Below are 24,971 nucleotides of genomic sequence, written 5' to 3' on the forward strand. Positions count from 1 at the left end.
GCGCCGCCACTTGCGCTCCTTCACGCAGGTGCACATCTCAGCTGGGTCACGTGAAGCACTTTCAACTGTGCCGAAGTCACCCATTTAGTGCCACCCTCGATTTTGTGATGCTTTGTCACAGAGACCACAGGAACACACAGGCATCACTGCGGCAGGAAGAAACCTAATTAGGAAGAATCAAAGGAACATTTGTTTAAAAAATGGCAAGTGATATTTTCGCTTAAAAAGCTGCGGTCAGCCCTTGACATTCTCATTACGAGCTATTATTTTTGGAATGTTCAGCTTTGAAGGAAAATAGAGGGCGCATTTCTTGATGAATGTGAAATGAATTTACAGCCCTCAATTTTAAAACAGTTTAAATTGAGGAAAAGATGAGGACTAGGAAATTGAAGCATGATTTATAAACGTACGCATGTATGGATGTATTTAGTCTCCGGTGTGACTTTGAACATGAAAGGCCTGAAACATCTATGCACGTGCATGAACATGAACTTGATGCTACGTAAGCCGAATTTCATACAGTCTTGCATTTTAGAATATGTCATAGCAAATTCATAATGCTGTGCAAGTAAATAAGGGGCACTATAGTGGATGTTTCATCTTATATGTTTAGTTTTGAAGTTTGAAGAAGCAGGTTGCATGGTTCTCAGAGTCACTGAACACCTGGAAATGTGTGAAATTGTGATTTCCAGGCTTGGGAAAGTCATGCATTTCTCTATACACAGAAAAATATACTTTTTTCCCATATTTATTTGGCTAGAAATATTAGTAGGTGTAATCTGTGGAAACTTTTTTCTGCCATGTGGTAAAACAAAAAAAAAGTATGCAAATTTCCCTTTGTGATTCCGAGTTTATATCTCACAATTCTGACTATTTTCTCACAATTCTGAGAGAGAGAGAGAGAGAGAGAAAAAAAAATAGAATTGGAAGATATAAACTGCAAGATATATGTGCAGAATTACGAGATAAAAAGTCACAATTAACTTTTTAATTTGTTTATTTTCTGGCCACAAAACGAAACAAAAGGAAACAAAAGAAAACAAAACATTGAGTAAAAAGTCTGAATTGTGAGATAAAAAATACTAACATTTATTTATTTATTTTTTCATGCCAGAAACAGGCTTCCGTTGTAATCTCTAAAAAAATATTTTGAAAATAATAATGAATAAATTTTGTCCAATAAAGGTGCACAAAAAAGACCACCAATAATAGGACATGCACAGACTATAAATGAACACCTAGTAGCTAAAACTCTCTCTTTATTATAATAATCGGTGGAGATATGGTTTATTTTGTGTGAAATGAACGGGCCCCTGAAGAGAGATGCATCATGAGATCAGAAGATGTGCTGTGGGTGTTATTGTTTGAACCAAAGCTCATGTGATTGACAGAGGGCTGTCATACAGTCCCATAGCATCCCTTCAGGCACATTATATTTTTAAAAGCCCTTGATTTATATCATCCGTCTGGTTGTGGTGTCTTTATGAAGCATTTGATGTTTGTGCGTATGTGTGTTTGAGCGTTTAACCTCTTTCCTGTAAACATGGCCCTCTGTACAAAAGCTCTCTAAATAAATGATGATAGATAATCTAGATATATAGAGTAAATGGAAAAGTGCCATCAGCATCACCTGTCTATCATGCACACACACACACACACGTGTTGGTTTTTGTGGTTTATGGGGACTCTCCATAGGCGTAATGGTTTTTATACTGAACAAACTGTGTGTGCTATTGCCCTACACCAACCCTACACCTAAACTTAGCCCTCACAGGAGACTTTGTGCATTTTTAGATTTTCAAAAAAACACCATTTAGTATGTTTTTTAAGCCTTTTGAATTACGGGGACATAGGCAGTGTCCTCATAAACCACCTTCATATTGTAATACCTCTGTCATACCCATGTCATTATACAAATTTGTGTCCTCATAAACCACATAAACATGCGCACACACACACACACACACACACACACACACTTATTTACTCTCGAAGAGTGCCAGGCTACTTAATCCAGAGTAATATTCCCCCTCTTAATCACGTTCATAAATTGGTAATGATATTCATGCACTTGTGTGATATATGGGAAATTATAATGTCAGCGTGTCTTAGCCGTGCCGCCGTCATTTGAATATGGGCTCTATTGCTTTAATAAATCATGGTGGGTGGGATATGGCAGTCATTAGGTTGAATGACACTACAGAGTCGTGTAAAAAAGTGCATTCAGCTCTCATATGCATCATGTTGTTAATCATATTACGACCATTGGGGCCATCATGATTCTCAAGTACGATATGGAAGTGCATTGAAGAACTAGGCTTTTATTTTGTGGTATTTTAGTTTTTTTTTTTTAAGAAATGAATATTTTTATTCAGCAAGGATGCATTAAATTGACCAAAAGTTCAGTTTTTGTAGCAATGTAAAATCTGTAGTATTTAAAAAACAAAACAACAACAACAAACATCAAAATACATACATATAATGGTTTCCACAAAAAAATAAATATAGGATCCTAAATAAAGGATCATGTGACAGTAATGATGCTGAAAATTCAGCATTACATCACAGAAATAAATTACATTTTAATATATATATAATATAATATATAAATATATTCAAATAGAAAAGAGTCATAGTACAGTACTATATTTTATTACAACATAATATTTGTACTGTATTTTTCAAATAAATGCATCTTCGGTGAGCTGAGACTTTCACTTTCAAAATCATTTAAAAATCTTACCAAACCCCACATTTTGAATGGTATATTTGAATGTAATTTCATCCGATTTAGTGAATTAATTTTGGTGTTCCAAGGTGGAAAAACAATCATCTCCACCAGTGCATTACCTTTGTTTTTTGTTCATTTGTAATTAAATAAATTCTTCCTGTTATTCCAATTCAAATTTAAATGGGGTGTGCCATTCACACCATCAACTGAAAGGCAGTCGGTTATTAAATTCTGAATTTCCCCCAACCCAACTAAACACCGAAATGCATGACCCAAATCTGTTACATGCCGACTATTAGAACCAAAGCAAAAGTGTGACTAGCAGAAACCTTCCAGAGCACATTTTTGTGATTTGCTGCAATTTTTTTGCACTAAACAGGAACTGCAGATGCCCTTTTTTCTACTTTCTTAAAGCTCAGAATATGTTCAGTTCAGCAGAACATGCTTTGTTTGAGGGAATGAAGGACAGATGACAGACAGCTTGTACTTTTACAGAACGGAAGCAGGCTTCCTTCTGGCTTTGATCACACATCTTGCTGTGAGAAAAGCTCTCGAATGCACACAGAAGGCTTGTTCTCACGACTACACACACCAAACATTCTCTGTACATGCCAGAGTTAGATTACAGTAAAAACTATAAATTAATAAAACAATTAAAGAGTACAAACCATACACCAGCACTCTAGAATGCACTTTCCTTCACGCTCGCTCACTAATGATAAGAGTGGAGAATCACGCTGGCATTAAGCGACTTTGCCATCTGCCAAAGCGTGTTGGCCAGGTCAATGTGACATTAATTAAAACACAGAGTGTGGGCGGCACCGAGCTCCAGACAAATAAGTAAATAGACATAGTGGTTAAGGAAACAAACTTTTTGACGCCTTGACAAACGTAACTTCAGATTTCATGATGCGAAGCGCGCAGAGATGGAGTAGAGATAAATAGCACGTGTAAGAGGGCGAGTGTGCACTCTCGAAGGTGTTCTGGGGTTAGAGACAGTGATGTATGCCCGGGCCTCTCGTCGGCCCTGCCTCATTACTGGGCAGCCATTTTGTAAATCGACAGATAATTACGGTATACATCATACAGTGTTTGCATGGCCGCAATTTACTGGATTTTGTTAGGTCCGTCGCTTAGGGACGGAGCAAGATGGAAAATGAAAAACGGCTCTTTCCGAAGCAAATAAACCATTTCTTTAGTATTCATAGCATCTCCAGAGGGCATTTGAGCGCAAGAACTGTAGCTTTTGGGTTGCCTGCTTCACCCTTTTTGTGTGACCTTGAATCTCATGCGATGCTTAACGCGTGTTTCGTAATTTCCCATCTTGCCTTGTTCGCCGTGCATGTTAATATACGAAAGCCTTTATTTGTTTTCTTTCAGGTCAGCATTTAGGTTTTAATTCACGGCTGTACGATAAACAATATGTTTTAGCTTCTCTCTCTTTGTTTGTGAATTTCAATGAGGTCGCCTTGCCTCCGCCAAAGCCTTTTTGATTGCTTTCCCTGCTTGAGTATCACTCTAATATCATTTGAAATGTCACCACTCATATGTGTTTGTTTCATATGCGTCCCTCTTTCTATTGCATGTAAAAAAACACAGAAGAGAAAAGACGGAGCGTGCGCGCGAGAGAAAAGCAGATTACCTAACAAAGGGCAGACTGATTTGAAAGCAGGATATTTCGCTGAGATTCACAGCGGAGGTTTGTCAAACACAAATGCCGTATGCTTATAAAGGCAATTTCATTTTCAAAGGAGATATAATCAGTCTGTATCATTTTGGACACAAAGCGTGAAGAAGAAAACATCTTCAGTTCTGCTTCAGCTTAAAAGCGCTGTGTAATTTTTCACCTTTTGAGTTGACTGAGTGTTTGGAAATTGAGAGCCCCCTAATTTTACGTTCGTGTGTAAAATATTAAGGATGCTGCAGAAATTCTCAGAAACCATGTTTTTCTGTCGAGTTTTTGAAAAGTGACAGAATGCCATTCATTCTCCTGGTTTTGGAAATGTCTTGTTGAGGTCCATTAAAGGCCTCGTGTAATAGGAAGCACGACATTTGTATTACCTGTTGAAACAGGAAATTGGTGTGGCCTGAATTGCAAGAGTCAGACTTGAAATAGCAAGCTTCATGCACGTTATACAGAAAAAAAGCAGGTTGTGTCACGAGGCTGGAAACACGAGACTGGAAAATCTGGTTTAAGATAGTGGTTTTGCAACATAATGGCTGGTCTAAACTAGTAATTTAAAGGTCCAAGCTGATCCTTGATGGTTAACATGTTAGCTGGTCAACCAGCTACTAATCAGCTTGCACCAACTTATTTATAATCACTTTAGACCAGGCACCTTATTCCAATAAAACAGCTTCCCCCTCCCCAACATCAGTCACGATTTTGAATATCGGTATTATAATTATTTAATCAATTATTTTTAATATAATTTATTTATTGACTGATAACCTACAAATGGCTGACGATTACAATTTTGACTAAAATCAATTCTAATGTACAGTGCGCATATTGATTTTAATAAGTGCTGTCAAAAGATTAATCACATCCAAAATAAATGTTTTTGTTTACATAATATATGTGTGTGCACTTTGTATATTTATTATGAATATATATATATATATATATATATATATATATATATACACACACACATGCATGTATATATTTAAGAAAAATTGTATATTAAATATATTTATATGTAATATATTTTTTATGAATATAAATATGTACATATAAATACATGTAAGAAACATTTAAATGTTTTCAAAATACATACTGTATGTGTGAATTTAAATTAATTATAAAATTTAAATATACATAATATACACAGTACACATACATATGTAAACAAAAACTTTTATTTTGGATGCAATTAATTGTGATTAATCGTTTGACATCAGTAATTTTAATAATTTTTTGAAAATTACATTTTAACAATCTTAATAACTTATTTGTTTTTTAAAGATTGAGAGGTAATTGGATCTACATATAAAAATTGGGGAAATCAGATTATATCATATCCAGTATCCATATGTATAACCAGTATTATCCTGTACCTCCCATTTATTCTTCTGTGAGAAATCTACCTTCCTCTACTTTCTCTGGTTCCCATCACTCCCCACACTTTGTGATTCCAGCCATATCATCACTCATTTCACATCTTTTTAAAAGTTGCTTACCAGTTTACTGGGTGGACTTGTAACCCTGCCTTTTCTTGGCTTTTAAGGGAACGCTTACCCGTGCCCGCACCGAACTGAACCCCGACTACCTGGACCTTCGTTCCCGAGCCGAGCTGAACCCAGAGTACTGGACGCCCTGCACTCCTCTAGTGAGTAACCCTTGTTCAGATTGTTGAGATGGCTGCTGTTGAAGCCCCATTAGAGAGCAGCACAGATACACTTTTCACCTGCTTGTTTATACGTGTTCTCTGCTTATTGGTTTCTTTAGTGACCTCTCTAACGATGGTCCCTTCACCGCTACATCATTATAACTGTGCTAATTTTACATAAACACACATACCTCCCTCCCATTGCTCTCATTACCTGAGTATGTGCTGGGATTTTTGTCTTCTGGAGATCGGGACAGTTTACATGAAACTTTGCTTGCCACTGGACCTAATGATGCTTGTTTTTTTTTTTTCTTTTTTTGAGAGCTTTGTGCAGACAGAAATGCATATATGAGTTTGAAGTCTTAAAATGTTTGTGGTGGCTTTTCAGGAGCTCTAAACCTGCTAATCTTGGCAGCGCTCTTGACTGGTTAAATTGGTCGATGCTTGTCATTTGCAAGTGTTTATCGGAGCTAATGCTAATTATTATGCGGTTTCATGAAGGTGAATGTCTCACTCCTTGTGTATGCTTCCCTGACTTTGTTTGGGGACATTCAGATGATATACTTCCACTCCTCACCGACTGTTATCGTTTGTCCTGGCCGATTTAAAACTCTCATCAGAAGAGTGTGTGCTCAAATGCAGTGAGTGAAATCAAACACATAAATCATCCATAACACCTTTCTTTTCATTCTACAAAGTGCTAAAGACTTTACTTGGGCTCTATATGCGTGTGTGCATTTGTAGGTGCTTGAATGAGTTTACTAGACTCCAAGGTCTATGTGGGTGTGACGGACACAGACAGAAAATAAGAGGGTGGTGAATGGAGAAGTAGAATATTTGCAGTGGAGAAGGCAACAAAGGAAATTCAGAAATAAACCATGACTGCAAGACAAAAAATAGGGTTTGTTTCTACCACAGGGACCTTAAGACTCTCGACATGCCCACTTTATAGTCATCAACACCCCTTCAGCTCCATTATAAGAGCATGCATGGGCTGTACAGCATTCCTGATCAATATTTCACCCTATTTTTGCTCTTCATCTTTCCTTTTTCCCCATGTCACTGCTTCTAACTTCCAGCATGTCTGCAAGGAATATGGATCCACTCTGTATGCGGTTGTAATATTCTCCTGGGCAGTCGATGAGATGATAGAAATGACCTGCGTTCTTCCAGATGTCACCGTGCATAAGAGTAGCTCAGTGTGCAGCCAATTACAGTGGTTTTCCAATGGGACTGGTCCTCATCATTGGAGTGTGAATGGTCACTTTCCCATATCATCCTGGGGTGAACCGTGCATTCACACTCATTGCTATCTCATACAGAAATACACACAGACACTTATCTTGTAACGAAAATTCAGCATCAAAATGGATTGAAATTAAAATATAATTAAAGTTATTATTATTTTCAAGATTACTTAAATGTGAATGAATGACTGTTGAATGACAGTAGATGTAACATGCTGAAAATCACCAGTTTTGTTTTTGTGTCTAGAGAACAGTACTGTCTTTGTGTCAGATGTTGTTGATCTGATAATAAGAACCTACATCTTTAGGAAAAGGCTGGTCTTGAGGATCAGTGTTTCAAATGGGTGATGGCAGGAGTGTTAGAGGTCTTGTCTGATGGATTTCAGGACATCAGTTTTAAGAAACTAAAGGGATAGGCTAGTTCAGATTGTTATATGTGAAGTGAAGGCAGACTCAATATTTCTAGTGTAGATCTAGACCACCACATTGGGGCTAGTTGAGAGTTTACCTTCCTTTTAAGGTAGCCATTTAGTTATAAACCTTGCTGTAGGATTTCAGAAGGGCAGGTTGTTGTGACGAGAAGTAAGGCTCGATTTGACCCCTGTTGTGAACTATCGTGTCCAAGTCGGAGAACTTCTTGGGGTCAAACAAGGACTTGTTTCAAAGTAGGTCAGACTCAGAACAAGTTGCTCAATTGTCGATAGGACCGCCAAATGGTCATGAGTTTGAAGTTATTAAAGTTTCTTATGGCCCTTGGGGACTAAAACAATAGCTGATCTTTTAAAGCAGGTTGAAGCAGCACAGAGGTCCAGCAGGTGGCAAAGAAAGTTAGGAAACCTATAGTTGGTCAGCATTGTGCTTCAAGGACTGTCATCATCTTCCCTCGGGAGAATTGGGGTCTGGTGGCCTCTCTTTTGTTCTTGAAGTTCTCTTGGTTATATGCACAGATGCACCCAGACACAGTTTGTTAATTTTCTTCATGCACCAAATCTATTTCGTCCTTTACAAGCCGGTTTGATAAATGGCTTTGTAAACTAGCCGAAATCGTATTCTGTTGAATTGCTAATGGGATTAGAGCTGTATTATGAAAAAGGTTGTTTTTGGAGAACATATTGCTTGTTTTCTGGAGGTCAGAGCGAATGTGCAGAATATCTTGTACCCTCCTCTGTCGTCTCTCAAAGGTCAGCAGTGTGATTAACCTCAGGTCAACAACACCCAAGATGCTGCACACAATCCGTTAGAATGCATTAGTTTGGGGATAAGTGCACAAGGTAACCAGTTTTACTGATCGGAGGTGATCCTTCAGTTCCAACTGCAGCTCTGCTAATATGTTGTGCATCTCGCCAACTGTCAGTTATTGCTCCCCTGAGCGTTTAGAACAATATTACGACCGATATTAGTTATTGAAATGAGCCGTAATTAACACAAAACCAATTGAGTTCATTATGGAGTTCATCCCTCTTTATTGCTCTGCTATCAGTTGCTGTATTCTCACCTCATGACCGCGGATGAAAGGGAAGAAGTCAAGCACAGTAAGTCAACACTACACTTCATAGGTATGTCAATAAATGGTCCTTCATGCCTTACACCGTCTTCGAAATAAGCCGGCCTCTCATTACAGAAAACACGGCTAGTGTATGTATATCTTCACTAGCGACGGACAGATCAGATAGATTCATTGCTTTGCTGTTCAATAAGTGGCTGTCGCAGCTGAACGCAGACTTGTCATTGGGTATCTGCCATGACGAGCCCCAGGTGCATGTACTCATGGTTCGCAGGCAGAGAGGAATCATGGGATTGATTATGACGTTATTCCAGGGTTGTGTGACCGTCATAACTGCTGTTTTCATCCAACATGTCCTGGAATATTCATGAAGCGGAGCTAGGCTATGTCTGAGGAGACCTGTCAGCTGGGAAGAGAAACATTTCTGAGCTTGTAGGGAACATGCTTGAGAAAGAAAAATGGCGACTTTGAATTGCTTTTTCATGTATTTGCACGCATTATTGATTTATTGACTTTCTGTCGGGACAAGGTGGTTTGAAGACTGACTACGGCCAATTTATTCATTCCGGTGAGAGGGAAATGAGCTTAGCTCTGCCGTGCTGACCAAACTGAGCGATGCCTAGGCCTACTGTAGGTGCTGATTAGCGAGAGTGAGCGCTCTTGACGCCGTTAGATTCTCATTCATTAGATGATATGAGGTACGTCGACTCCTAGGATTCTGCTAGGTTGTTCAGTAATGAGAACCTGAAAAAAGTTACAGAGCACATTTATTTATTTTGAATATAGGATGTAACCAGGGCAGAGGGAGCAAATGTAAAGCTTTATGAACTAGACATTGATTAAACTTCCGAAGTCCTCTTCAGTGTCCATAACGGTGATGTTACCGCCCCGCTTCAGATGTTTTCCTCTATAAAGTGGCTCTTAGAGGCTGGATGTGCTCTGAATCCTCATGCCATACTTTGCGTAGAAAAATTGTGTCTAAGCGTTTTAGAAAGTTGGTCAATACTCTCTTCATATTGAAGGTGTATTTACTGTAAGACCTTTGTAAAGAAAGAGAGACCTCATGAATTTTGCATGTGTATAGAGCTCCCATTTCTGTTCTGAGATATGGGATAGGAAATGGATCCCTTTCTTAAGTAAAGAGTAGGGATACTCCTGGGGCGAGGAACTCTACCTTTGCATTAGTGGGGTTGTCTGCATTGACTCGGATTGAGTGCTAGAAGCTCCACACAAATCCTTATTCATGCTGGGATATTAAAGGAACAATTCACCCAAAGCTAGCAATTGAGCTGACATCATTTAGCTGACATCTTTATGTCAGTCCAATGGAAGTCTGTTTTTGGAATAGAGCAGCATGAATTTTCTTCAGAATTTCTTTTTTGCGATAAGGCCAATAGCTAACAATGTCAGACTCTTGTTGAGTGTCTGTTGGCCCAGTTTTTGCCGTTTGTTCCATACCATTGCCAGTAGTCTGATCACTGTTATGGATTTTTGGCCAATTGAGCATGTCAGATAAGTGGCTGAGCCTGTCAGTGAGTGACCACTCTGATTGGGTGTTCAGCTTAGCGAACCAGTGCATGAAAATAACTTATGTGACAAAGGCAAGTAAACAGTAAAATCGAAAAGGGGCACAAACAAGAATGCTCTTCTCATTATATATTCGTACTCCTAACTCTTCCGGTTTCCTTTTTTTTTTCTGAATGGCGAATACAGACTTCTGCCACCTGCTGGTCTGGAGAGTTGGCTATAGTCTGCGGTTTTTTGAAGCACAAATGTTTGTCCCAAGCGCAGATGATGTGAAATGGCACCACATTCGACTTTCGGTGTCTAGGCCTTTAAATGGCAGAATGAAAGTCTTATATTTTTAACACAACATAAGGGTGAATAAGTAAGTAAAAAACTTTGCCTGCTTTCAGTGAAATGGTAAGTCACAGAGCATCTTGTTGGAACTAATACCGTTTTGTGATGTGGTAGAGTCTTGTTTGAAATCAAGTTTTGCCATTATTAAGTTGTAGCAGCTGTTTGTTGTATAGCCTCCAGCCTTGTTTTGGGCCATTTTCTTATTGTCTCTCTCTTTCTCTTATGGTTTCATTGTTTGTTTCTCTCTTACTTTCTTCACTTGTGTTCTCTTTCTACCTTTCTCTCTCTTTGACTCGCTCACACTCTCAGTATTATTAAGAGCAGAACTGGTGACTTGAGATAAGTGATTACTCCTAGAGGCGTCGGCTGGTGAGGGCACTCTTTTATTTGGTCAAGATGGATGGGTTGAAACATTTCCCTGAAAACAGCAGTCAGCATTGCAGCATTACTACTCTTTAAAATGCTTTTGTCTGATAAGAGCTCCTGCATTAATGTAGAAGGCAGGGTCCAGTGTTTGTGCCCTTGTAGTGCTTTAAAATGTCTTACTCACTACATTCATCATAGTCCTTATAGTTTGGCAGCATAAAAAAAGCAAAATAAATAAATAAATAAAACAAACATCTGGTCATCCAACTTTTACCTCCCTAGTCCAATGACGACTTATTTTATTTGTGCTTCTTTTTTATTTTCAGATAATAAAACTTTCATTACAGAAAATGTCTGACTGAAAGGGCCGTATACTTTAAGAATCCGTGTCAAGTTGATAAGAACATGTGGAAGAAATGTCATTTTCTGCCCCAGTTTGGTGGATGCGAAGGACAAGCTTTGCCGTATCTTGACATTCTCAGTTGCTTAGTTGTTCCAGCAGCAGATATTTTTCCTGTTTTGTACATTGGATTGTCATGTGTCGCATGTTTCCTGGTTTTTGATGATGTCATAATGCATCGTTTACACAAACCTGTCAGCTCTTCACGTTTCATGGTCCTCAGCCTTTCAGTAGATGTCACGTCACGCTCATGCACATCTCCCGCAGTCTATTTTGACAGGGATGAGGAGACATATGCGGGTAGAATGAGTTGTTCAAACAGCTTGTTGAATGGAGTTTCGCTGAATGCATGTTGGCAGAACCATGAGCGCTACACAGAAGCTAATAAAAGACAGACTCACCGATACTTTGACACTATTGAAGTTTTTTTCTGTCACTCCATGTATAGCACTTATGGTTTCACACTGCCGTTTGCGAGTAAAATTAGCCAGGTTATTGGTTTGGTGAAGTCTTCAGTAGATTTAGCTCATTTGCTTGTGTTGTGTTCAGAAGTATGCCCAAGCGCTTGCAATGCATTGGCCAATCATTTGCCTGCTTGTGAAGAATGTTTGTAAAGCCGTATTCGAACTGTCTACTACTTTCGCAGTTGGCCCCCTAGTGGCAGTTGGTTTGTCTGCGTATTTACAAAAGATGATCAAGGGTTTAACCCTTTGTGAGTAGTACGGGTGTGTGTTCATGTGTGATTTAGATGAGTGTGTGTTAAAGGCCTGATGGACCAGCTGTGGTGTCTGGCTGTCAGTTTTATGCAGATGAAGAGTTCAGATAGTAATTATCTAAATAATTAGCCTGTCCCAAAGGAAAGTAAGTTTGTTCTACTTCAGGCAATCCTGTCTCTTTGGTCTCTGCTGTCTGCACGGCATCTGTCCTAATGGCACAGTTCCATATATCTAAAAAAAGAGGCGCCATTTGTTATCTGACTCGGTTATTAATCTAATAAATTGGCATTAGGCACCTAAACACACATCCTGGAAAAAATCCATGAGATGTGTATTTTGTTGTTGTTTTTTTGTGTGTTTTTAAGTGAAGTGAAGTGACATACGGCCAAGTATGGTGACCCATACTCGGAATTCGTGCTCTGCATTTAACCCATCCAACGTGCACACACACAGCAGTGAACACACACACCGTGAACACACACCTGGAGCAGTGGGCAGCCATTTATGCTGCGGCGCCCGGGGAGCAGTTGGGCCTTGCTCAAGGGCACCTCAGTCATGGTATTGAGGGTGGAGAGAGCGCTGGACATTCACTCCCCCCACCTACAATCCCTGCCGGCCTGAGACTCGAACCAGCAACCTTTGGATTATGAGTCCGACTTTCTAACCATTTGGCCACGACTTCCCCGTGGAAGGTGAAGTTAACAAGGTGAAGTTCGTTGTGTGCCTCTAGTGGCTACAAAAATACTGCAAAAATGTTTTCAAGCATGATTCAACAACACTTGTCTGCAAATGGACAAAAAAAAAAAGTTGTGTTCCAGACCAAAAAAGAAATGTACTGTATGTTGCGATTTGATTTTATGCATCAGGAATTGACTGGATCAAGTGGTCTCTATATGCAATATAAAACAATAAAAGTGCTTGATGTCAGTCAAAAATGAAAGTTATTTCAGAGGCGTAGCAATTTATTACATTTTTATAATGAAGACATGATTATTATGACTTTTTTTTCCCTTTATAACATATATCTATTTTAGAAGTGGCTGGTATTAGTCCTTTATAGGAGAAATATTGGAAAAAGAAGTAAATAACTGAACAGATACAAGGCACTTATCTCTGCCTATGACTATCTAGCACCAGTCAGCGTTATTGCTTTAACGAATCCAATCGATCTGAGATGGTCGTCTGTATCGCCCAGTTGATGCTGATAATCTCTTATCAATGAGAGAGTTAACAGTGACTTATCACTTTGTGGTTTTCACCAGTATTTTCTGACATATTGCCACTATTTTAAATAAAGAGAACACCTCTGCGGCCCTGATGGAGGATTACAGTGCTTAAAACAGGCCACAGACGTAAAAGATTCACATTTGGCCTTTAAACAAGGCCGGCCTGTCAATACCCCTTAACCTCGGAGATCTGCTGCTTTCATACCAGGATGGCCCATATATAAAGTGGTTTAGGAGAATAGTCCTTCACAATGGCCCGTTTTTTTTCACTCTCTTGCTCTGTCTTTCTTTTGCACACATACACAGTTTTGGCCTTTTGAGATTTGGGGCACTGCTTTCCACATGGACTTATCAAACTGTCTCAGGGAAGTAGGCTTTGTGGGTGGGCGGCACTCTATTGTTCTCCTGCATGTAGTAAAGAACGAAAGAGGAGCTGTTCGATATATTTTCTGCTATCGTCAAAAACCCCTGCCAACCTAAGGCCAAGTTTATTTCTTTCACCCCATCACAATCACATGTACACAAAGAAGCGAACCAAAAGTGAACCAAACTAGTTTTTTCATAAAGAAAGGGCATCTGTTTTTTGGACTGATTTACTTGTTTCCTTGCTTGCTGGTGTATTTATTTATTTAGACATAATTCCCTCAATAATTTCCCTAATGCTCTTGACAAATAAATAAATAAATATTCTTGATTTGATTTAAAAAATATATACAGTGGTGTGAAAAAGTGTTCCTTCCTGATTTTTTTATTTTTTTGCATGTTTGTCACACTTTAATGTTTCAGATCATCAAACAAATTTAAATATTAATAAAAGATAACACAAATAAACACAACATGCAGTTTTTGAATGAAGTTTTTTATTATGAAGGGAAAACAAAATCCAAACACACATGACCCTGTGTGAAAAAGTCCCCCCCTGTTAAAACATAACAGTGGTTTATCACATCTGAGTTCAGTTTCTCTAGCCACACCCAGACCTGATTACTGCCACACCTGTTCGCTCGCAATCTAGAAATCACTTAAATAGGACCTGCCTGACAAAGTGAAGTGGACCAAAAGATCCTCAAAAGCTACACATCGTGTTGAGATCCAAAGAAATTAAGGAACAAATGAGAAAGAAAGTAATTGTGATCTATCAGTCTGGAAAAGGTTATAAAGCCATTTCTAAAGCTTTGGGACTCCAGCGAACCACAGTGAGAGCCATTATCCACAAATGGAGAAAACATGGAACAGTGGTAAACCTTCCCAGTAGTGGCCGGCCAACCAAAATTACCCCAAGAGCGCAGCGACGACTCATCCAAGAGGTCATAAAAGACCCCACAACAACATCTAAAGAACTGCAGGCCTCACTTGCCTCAGTTAAGGTCAGTGTTCATGACTCCACCATAAGAAAGAGACTGGGCAAAAATGGCCTGCATTGCAGAGTTCCAAGACGAAAACCGCTGCTGAGCAAAAAGAACATAAAGGCTCGTCTCAGTTTTGCCAGAAAACATCTTGATGATCCCCAAGACTTTTGGGAAAATACTCTGTGTGTGTCCCATTACATCTGGCGTAAAAGTAACAGCATTTCAGAAAAAGAACATCATAGCAACAGTAAAATATGGTGGTGGTAGTGTGATGGTCTGGGGCTGTTTTGCTGCTTCAGGACCTGGAAGACTTGCTGTGATAAATGGAACCATGAATTCAGCTGTCTACCTAAAAATCCTGAAGGACAATGTCCGGCCATCTGTTTGTGACCTCAAGCTGAAGCGAACTTGGGTTCTGCAGCAGGACAATGATCCAAAACACACCAGCAAATCCACCTCTGAATGTCTGAAGAAAAACAAAATGGAGACTTTGGAGTGGCCTAGTCAAAGTCCTGACCTGAATCCTATTGAGATGCTGTGGCATGACCTTAAAAAGGCAGTTCATGCTCAAACCCTCAAATGTGGCTGAATTACAACAATTCTGCCAAGATGAGTGGGCCAAAATTCCTCCACAGCGCTGTAACAGACGCATTGCAAGTTATCACAAACGCTTGATCGCAGTTGTTGATGCTAAGTGTGGCCCAAGCAGTTATTAGGTTTAGGGGGCAAGCACTTTTTCACACAGGGCCATGTGGGTTTGGATTTTGTTTTCCCTTCATAATAAAAAATTTCATTCAAAAACTGCATGTTGTGTTTACTTGTGTTATCTTTGATTAATATTTCAGTTTGTTTTCACACCACTGTATTCATTACAGTCATTTATTGAGATTTAATGTATTGCGAGTAATTTGTGAAAATAATGTCACTATAAAACGGCTTGAATTTATTATTATTATTATTATGCCATACTTGTTTTTTGTGGTTTTGAGGTTGTGAACTGGACTTGTATTTGTGAAGTTCACTCACACAGAGACACACATACACACAAACACAGACATATGATATTGTTTTAAATCAGATTGTTTTGTGCAGAATTAGATATTGCGGATTAGAGGTCCTGACTCTTTCATTATACTAAGAGGGCCTTAAAATGAGATGGATGTATGAAAAACATACTGGTCTTCTTTAAACCTCTTCCATGTCTGTCTCATTTTTTTTTTTTATCTGGAGTGTTTAATCTCTTGTTTCATGTATGAGAAAGCATCATTACTAATATCATCATGAATTGTGTGGTGACCTCAAAGTAGATTAAGGTATGCTGAACATCTTTAAACTATATATTGTTGCTTGATGACCTTCTGATAAAATGTTCTGATGAAAAACTGAATCTGCATAGCATGTTTCAGTGCATTGGGATTGGTTTATCATGCAATGTTGCTAGTTTTTCTCCAAAATGCTGCCTATTGCTTGGAATAGCCTTTCTGTCGAGAATGTGCCTAAAAAGTTGCTTAGGTTGGCAACTCACTATGTTTTGCAACAGAGGCATTGTTGTCTAAAAAATCGAATCTCCTACGAGGTTCTTATGGTTTACAGTAAATGAAATGTCCTGTTAGGAGATCAGCCTCACCTGTCATCCAGAGACGCAGGTAAAGCTTCTGTTCTCTGACGTTTTCATCTTTGCAGGGACAGTGTGATCGCCCCTCTCTAATATGCGTCCTCAGGGATGAAATCTGGAAGTTCTAGACCGGACTAATTGGCTTGGAGGCAGATATGCAGGGCAGCGCTGACAGCAGAGGTTTCTCCTGCTTCTTTCATATTGAAGGGACTGGACCCCAGTAGCAGTTCCAGGACTGCTTTAGGCTATGATCTACCTACTGACTCAACTTGGCAATTAGTCTACGTAGGTTATATATATTCTTCAGCTGGATAGCATCGGTGCTGAAAGTCGCCTAATGGACTCCCATCTTTAAAACACCTACTTTTTATAATTCAAATCTTCATTTCTGTCCGTCTCTCTTTGTCTTGCTTTTCTCTAATGAGGGTTTTCTGTGATATACTGTGATGGGGGTTTAGCTGCTCTTTCAACAAAGTAGTTACTTACTCTAAACAACATGTTAAATACAAAAAGTAGCTATATTGAAGCTGTTCAAGTAATCATTATCACTTTAATTATGTAACAAATTATTTGTTCATCATTTAATCATTTGTTCATAACAGGCTAACTTATAAAAGAGTGTCTGCTAAATGATATTAATTAGAATAATTGGATTAAAAACAAAGTAATAACCAGTGATTTTCAACTAAAACTTTATTTCACTACATTAAAGAACATAATATGTAGCACAGAGACATTTCCGCATACCGTTTAGTAATGACTCTTACTTGAATGAGGTTTTGGATTGATTTACATCAGTGAATTGATTTGCAAAAATGAATCTGTCTTAATCCATAATCGCCCCTCAAGTTGACTTTACTCTTAGGTTCTTCGGGGTCATATGGACCTCAAACTTTTACAGAGCAATTGCCTAAGGAAATATACATTTTTTATATGATAAACTGTATAGCATTTTTTATTTACTTCTCAGCTATGCATTTATGCTGTTTTTGTGGATATGTTTTTTTTAACCTATTTACTGCACAATTACTCAACTACGCCATAAATTGGCTTATGAAAAATTATTTTTTTAATGAAAAAATCACTTAAATCATGACTTAAATTAAATATAAAAAGGTTTCTAGATATTGGCCCAAGTCCATTTTTCTTCATTTTTCAACTTCTCCTCGCAACTTTATCATATATATTTTGTGAATATATATTTAAACATTCTAAAATATATTAAAAATCTATATTTTTGTCAAAGGCTAGAATTTGTTGTTGTTTGATGTCTTTTGAATTGTCTGCTTTTGCAAGTTATGTTACATAAATTTGCAGAAATGTCTCTCTCTCTCTCTCTCTCTCTCTCTCTGTGTGTGTGTTATGTCTACCCCTTCACATTGTTATGCATTTATTTTCTGTGCATTTTATTTGCCAAAATCTAAAAAATGCCCTGGACACCTGTCACACCTGTCTGTGTGTAAGTGTGTGTGAGTGCGTGTGTAAGTGTTTTTGTTTTTATATACCGATGGGGACTTAAACCTGAATACACACAGACTCATGGGGACTTGTGTCACGGTGGGGACCTAAATTGAGGTCCCCACGGGTAAACAAGCTTATAAATCACACAGAATTAAGTTTTTTGAAAATCTAAAAATGCAAAAAGTCTCCTGTGAGGGCTACGTTTAGGTGTAGGGCAATAGAATAGTGTGTGTGTGTGTGTGTGAGTGAACATGCTTGTTCCATGTTGCATTTGTGCTGTAGTACCAGTCTTTCATTTATGAGTGGAAATTTTCAGATTTATGCCAGATTTGTTGATTTTATATGCCGATTTCTATAAAAATGCACTCTATTGCAGTCACACACGTGTGTGTGTGTGTGCATGAGATAGAATGTACGTTCCAATTTGCATTTGTGCTCTATATCCAGGCCTTTACAAAAATGTAAAACATTTCAGATTTATACTGGGTTTACTACTTTTTTGGACAAATGAAACAAAAAAAACCCTAACTTTTTTTCACTTTTCCCATTCATTTTCAATGTGGGGTCAATCTGACCCCAAGGACCTTAACGGTAATTTTTTCAAATCAAGGCCAGCCAAGATTTTTTTCTTGAGCAGCAAATCAGCATATTAGAATGATTTCTGAAGGATCATGTGACACTGAAGACGCTGAAAATTCAGAATTCAGTTTTGCTCATATAAATAAATTATGAATATAAATAAATTATAAATTTTAATTTTTATTAGACTTTTATTAATGTTTCACAGCAAACTTTTGAAAAGTGCTATACATGTGTCAGAAGGATATATTTGGCTGTTGCATCACATCTTACTGTTTTTCAGCTTCACGTTGTGAGTGTCATGTTTTTAGGATGCCGGAACTGGATAAAAACGTGAAGCATACATCCTGTTCTCTCATATTGCGTTTTTGTCAAGCTGTTTTTGAACACCTCCTGTGTGAGCACCCACTAAGCCTGTATGTACAATACATTAGGATGAAAATAAACACCAATGTAGTGTTTACTCAAGTCTGTACTGCTGCTTGTTGGAAAAAAATAGCTTTGTGGAAAATTGACACTATTTTGAAAACAGCTGTGCTATTAAACAATGTAGTTAGCAACGTCATTACATTTAGTTAGTTACCCATAAAGAACAGAGGCAGATGAATGTGCTCATTTATGAATTTTAGATACAGATACATCATGTTGGAATGGATCTGATACTAAGTGCCGTCTCATTGAACCTCATCGTCTCAGCAGGATTCTTAAAGGAAGTCATGGGAGAATTTCCTCTGATTTTGAATTCAGTGCAGCTGTGTATGTGTCCGCTCCCATTGGCTCAGTCTGACTCTGTTTGCGTTTCTGTCACAACTGTTTCATCTACATGTAACGTCAGAAGCCAGTTCACACAAACACTTCCATCTGTGTTAAATTAGCATAGCAAAGCGTGACCATACAAAGCTAGCCAAACAGCATGTGACAGTTCTATGTATGTGCACACAGCATGGAATCAAGAGGTTACACACTGTCTTTGCCCTCTCTTCACGCACTCTCGCTCTTTTTCTTTCATTTCTCAGTCTAAGAATTCCACAGCATGCTTGACTACACTTCGCATACACATATCGTCGCTGGGTCAAGCAGAAGCTTTAACGTAGCCATAACGTTAATAGTCTAGTGCAGAGGTTTTCAAACTTTTTAATTCCAAGGGTCCCCAAATATGATGACCACCTAAGAAAAATGGACAGCATTATGCAAAACTATATAACTGGTTTTTGTTGCACCAATTTAGTTTTTCTACCAATTTAGTTTTAACTTCTTTAAGAGTTTTATGTAAATGATCACACTTATGACCTAACCTCTACGTGTCAGCATAGTTTGAACTATCATTCATCCTTTAATATAAAAATGTGGGCTGTGATATGTTAATGAGCTCATAACAGATGACTCTGGCCCATTTTTGCAGCTTCATTTGTTTTTAAACATGTAAATGAAGGCGGAAGCTTTGCGTTTTGAAAGCTACAGTATGTTTCCATAGCAAGAACAAGGAAAACGTATTTCCTGCGTCATGTCCCCTTTAAGACCCTCAACAGAACGCGCAACTGGGGTCCTCATTAGCAAGTCTAACGAGGTCACAACTAGCCCTTTATTTGTTTCTTTTTCAGACATAATATGCCAGTGTCCAAGTAGAACTGAGAAAATGAGATGCATCATGGGATCTGTTCATATCTAATAAGTGAGTCAAAAAAGAATAATTGCTAGCCGGCCAGCTGCCATTATTGTCCATTAAGTGTATTGTGGTCGGCGGTATGGCACGTCTGAACGCTCAGCCGTATGTAATGAGCTATAATCCTGCCTGGTGTGACGAAAAACGTCCACAGCAGGGCCTGCTCTATTGCAGAAGTTCTCGCTCTAATCAGAGCCCAATATTAAGGGCGAGGAGATTAGTCAAGGTGCAGGGTGCTCTTTAAATAAATAAATTGTGGCAAGAGAACAGAAGAAGCAGAATATATGTGTTCGACGGCAAGAAACAGTACAAGAGAGAGGGTCTCGAGTGGTCAACCTCTGAAGACCCTGCACTCTTTGAAGGCCTCATTAGCCGGTGTTATCTGTGTATTGACACTAGCACGGGTACCTGAGGGGTTACTGTGTGCGGCTTGCGTCTTGGCCCAGGCATACAAGGCTGTTCCGATGAAATAAGACTTTGAAGTTGATTTTCCATTTGAAGAACTATCCATCTGGGATTTTATTTATTTCCAATTCTCTTCTTTCCTTCTCTTTCCTTTCTCGCTCCTCAAGGCTAGGGGCTTCTATGTAGGTGGTGAAGAAGAAGATCACTCTTTGTTTTCTATTTATTTTGTTATGATCTCCAGCTGAAACAATCAGAACCTCTGTGTGTTTTGTTAATAATTAAAGCGGCCAAATCAATCTCGGAAACCCCGAGCTAGACGTCGCTCTCGGAGAGAAGGAGATGAAAAAAGATGGAGATGGTCTCCACAGCTTGTATTGCATGCCGGAAGTCACTTGCAGTAATCGGTATTGATCCGAAATACAACTTAGATTTGATTGTGTTCATTTCTTTTAGCGTCATGTATGAATCAGAAACCTTATTTATATGTAAACACAGCGAATAAAGCACATGCACACGCATGTTTTATTAGCTCTCGGAAAACTTCTAGCTCAATAAACAGCCACTTACATGTTGTTTTAACTTTTTTATGCCTTCAAGCTTTTATGCAGCTGTCATTTTTCAATTATAGCATTTCTCGCAACATCTGACTCTACATGAGGCGGAATTAACGAGAAGCGTATAAGTGTGTGTGTGCAAGAAGAACAAACTAACACGAGAGCGGCGGAGATGCAATCACATCCTCATCTATAATCTCCAAACAGTAGGACTGGAATTTATACCTCTATTTTCTTCCCTGCATCCTCCTTTCTTTTATGTTTTCAGACAAACTGTTGGCATAAAGTTGAGTAGATTCTGTTTTTGAAGAGGTTTACATTTATGCCTTTGGCAGGTGCAGTTTATGCATGGCAAATTACATTGCGTTCAAGCTCCTGATTTTATCAGTACATGCATTTGCTGGCATTCAAACCCATGATATTGCTAGCGCCATGCTATAGTGCAAGAGTAATTTGTTTGAATGTGTAGAACTCAAATCATATAAAATACAGTACTGTTAGATGATGCTTAACTTAAAACTTAACTTATACATGCACAGTTCTTGCTGTCTTTGGGAATTGAATCCATGATCCTTAAAATTTATTTTTGGGATTTGGTTAACAATAATAATGCTGCTTCAACTATTGCTAGTTGATGCTGGGTGATATATATATATATATATATATATATATATATATATATATATATATATATATATATATATATATATATATATATATATATATATGAGCCACATGAGTGTTTCTGAATTTATTTTACAGAGTAATCCTCAAGAACAGCTCTAAAGGAGATTTTGATAGGTGCACCAGCCTCAAAACTAAGACTAAATGTCATACAACTATAAGTTTGATTTCATAGTACTTGAATGGTAATGAAATCCTCCTCATGCTTTTATTGTTATATGGCCATGCAGAAGTGAATATGGATTCTAATGTAAGACTGAAAACAATCTTTCTTAGAGTTGGCTCTAAAAGAAAACGATCATTGAGATTTTGTGCACGAGTATTTTTACAGTAGCCAATTTCCATGACAATGTGACTGCCGTACAGAAAGCTATTGTTTTGGTTTACTCAAGACAATGACAGCAGGTTATTGTTGAGATATGCAAATTTGGTTTTCCTTTGCTCCATTTGGGAATGCCCTCTTTGAAGTCCTGGCAGCCTTGTGAAGTGTGAGGAAACAGAACCTTAATGGAATCCCCTCCTCTGAGTATAGAGCGATGCCCGTCTAACCTTGAACTTCCTGTGATGATCTGTCTGACCTGATTGTATCGTGATTAGATAAGGATTTAATCTGCCACACATATGCACGCGCCGTCAAACAATCAAGAGTCTTGCTCTCTTACAAACGCACACATCCGTCCTGCTTTCATCTGTCTCTCCGGCCCTCCATAACGCCAGGCTTTCTCTTGGCTCTCCTCACCCCTCCTTCCTCTTCTCGCTCTCCTTCCGTTTTCCTCCAGACACGCTGGAAATACAATAACAACCCTGAGAGAGGCAGGAAGTAGTAGAGCCAGCAGGAGAGGAAATGGATGATAGAAGAATGTAATCCATCTAGCGCACTAAAAACTTCAAACACACACGCACTCACTTGGATAAACAAATACACAAAGCTATATACACAAAAACATGACTATAGATCATATTTCACCCCAAAATAGTCAAATTAGAGAAAAAAAAATATGGTCAAATTAATAAATTATTGTTATTTTTATTTCTTTGACAGTATTTTTGAAAATGTTTCAAATACTCACACATTTTTTTTATTATTTTTTACTACTACAATCAATCAGATCATAAAAAGAAAAAAACAAAGGAATAAATTTATAAATATTTTTATGTCTTGTACAATTTGATTTAAAAATATACTATTTGATTTATAAAAATTTTAAAAAATACTATAATTTATTATGCCTTTCTTTAAATTTGGAGCAGCCTGGGCTGGTTTTGTGGGGTTTTATTGTTCTGGAAAATGAAGACTGTTCTCCTTGCATTAGATATTTGGAGTTTAGCCACAAATAACTGTCTTACTAATCACGTCCGACTAATCCCCTGTATTTGAAAACTGTCCTGAGAACTGTTTTCTACAGAAATCTGCCCTAATCAGACCCTTTAACACAAATCCACATGCTCAGGAATCCTGATTAGTGACTTAGGAAAGTGTTACGATTGCTGATTCATTTCCATGTGTATGTGGACATTGGTGTGCATCTGTGTTTGCATAAAGGATCAAAATTGAGCTGATGTGTTTGGCTATTATTTCCACAGCTCCCCACCACCTGTCCTTTTCATTCTCAGAATCTGTTTTAGCTGCTTATTTTCAGAGTAAAACTTTGTTTTTGTCTTCTGCCAGACTGTCTGAAGCCGCCAGTCCAGAGCTGAAGCGCTTCTGCTTTCATGATGGGCATCAGAGCTGAGCAAGCCTCTCCAGTTGGAATTGTTCCATATTAATTGCTTGTAAAAAATAAGTGTGATTGGGTTTTCCATCTGTCTTTGGATGCCTGGTACTCCTCTTGTTCTGAAGACCCTCGTTTTGACAGGCATTATACAGATAAGGGAGCGGAAGCACAATGTAACATATGTCTGAGGCTCCATTGAAAACTGATGCAGAATATTTCATATTATCTCCTTATTACAATTTCTTCTGTCGTATCCAATATCCTAATTTTGCACACAATGAACAATAATTAGTGACTAAACTTTTAGCAAAGCTATCACTGTTGCTCGTGTCGGAAAGACATGCATTATTGCTGTAAGATTAATGTATTTCATGGGAAAAGAGATTAGGAATGCAGACTTTGTCAGTTTGTGCATGTCTCAGATGATTTTTGCAAAACTACAGCTCTTTTCAAAACCTAGTGTGCTGCCTAGACATCAGAGATATTCCAAAACATTCTTGTAAGCCTTGTTTGGTCTTGTTTTAATGTGAAAATGCTTTCACACCTGCCTCATTTAGTTCGGTTGAATCGCACTAGATTCGTTTTCCCTCTTGGTGCGCTTCGTTTGGGCAGGTGAGAAAGCATCAATCGCACTCGGGTGCGCACCAAAAGCGGACCAAACAAGTGTACCGAGACCTCCTTGAAGAGGTGGTCTCGGTATGCTTTCAAACGAACCCTGGAGCGGTTCGTTTGTAGTGAGAAAGCGATCCGACCTTAAACAGACCCAACCACAAAAAGAACTGCGCATTTTTGGACTAAACCAGCTGCCGTAGTCAGCTGCGCTGTGCATTATAGGATGAGGAAGTATTTGTTGACAGTTTGCAGTTTAGCATGGCAGGTCGCGGACAAACTTGGGGTTGTGAGGAGGTGCGGAGCTTCATATAAATTTGTAATAATAAAGTAATAGCAGTGTGCTGTCTGCTGCTACTTTTTTTGCTTATTAGACTATTGAGGTAAACTTAGCAACATGTTAATGTCAAATTAAAATCCATAGTGAACTGAGTTTCCCATCTGCTTCACGTAAGCATTTATATATGTGTTCTATATAGAGAGTTTCATATGACTGATATGACCCCCCCCCCCCCCCCCCCCCCCCCTTGCTTAGGGACCTTAGAAGACAGCTGCCTATGTAGGTAGTAGACAGTTAGGCAGCTCTCTAAGTTTGAGAACAGAACTAATGCGTGGATATCTAGGATATCTACCCACTCTCCACCGTAGTAATTAGACAGGTTTCCCAGCTCAACATGAAAGTTTTGCGCTCTTCAGTACTTCAAAGACCGAATCCGATTTCTTCACAGCACGGTAAATAAATAAATAAATAAAAGAAAAGACCACACACCCTTAATCAATAGTGAAGCCAATGAAGTCAAGGTAACTTTCTTGGGAAATAATGAGGTATTATTTTTAAGCTATCACTTATTCTTGACGTGATTTCCCAGCAGGGGTTAAATTAAAGACAGTGTAGAGTGCAGAAATGAACGTTGATTTGTGTAACGAACGTATGAGGTGGAAAGTAATATCTACA

General features: G+C 38.5%; 1 protein-coding gene across 1 annotated transcript in view; it reads left to right on the plus strand.

Moving 5' to 3' along the window:
* Positions 1 to 24,971, plus strand: part of pcdh9 (protocadherin 9) — a gene marked incomplete at its 3' end in the record, with an annotated part of 255,621 nt that overhangs the window by 48,877 nt on the left and 181,773 nt on the right. The window contains exon 3 of the mRNA XM_079377356.1: positions 5,962 to 6,063. Within this exon, the coding sequence (XP_079233482.1) occupies positions 5,962 to 6,063 (102 nt within the window). The remainder of the gene's footprint in view (positions 1 to 5,961; positions 6,064 to 24,971) is intronic.

This window comes from Barbus barbus (genome assembly GCF_936440315.1).
Source record: "Barbus barbus genome assembly, chromosome: 25".
NCBI classification, from domain to species: Eukaryota; Metazoa; Chordata; class Actinopteri; order Cypriniformes; family Cyprinidae; genus Barbus; species Barbus barbus.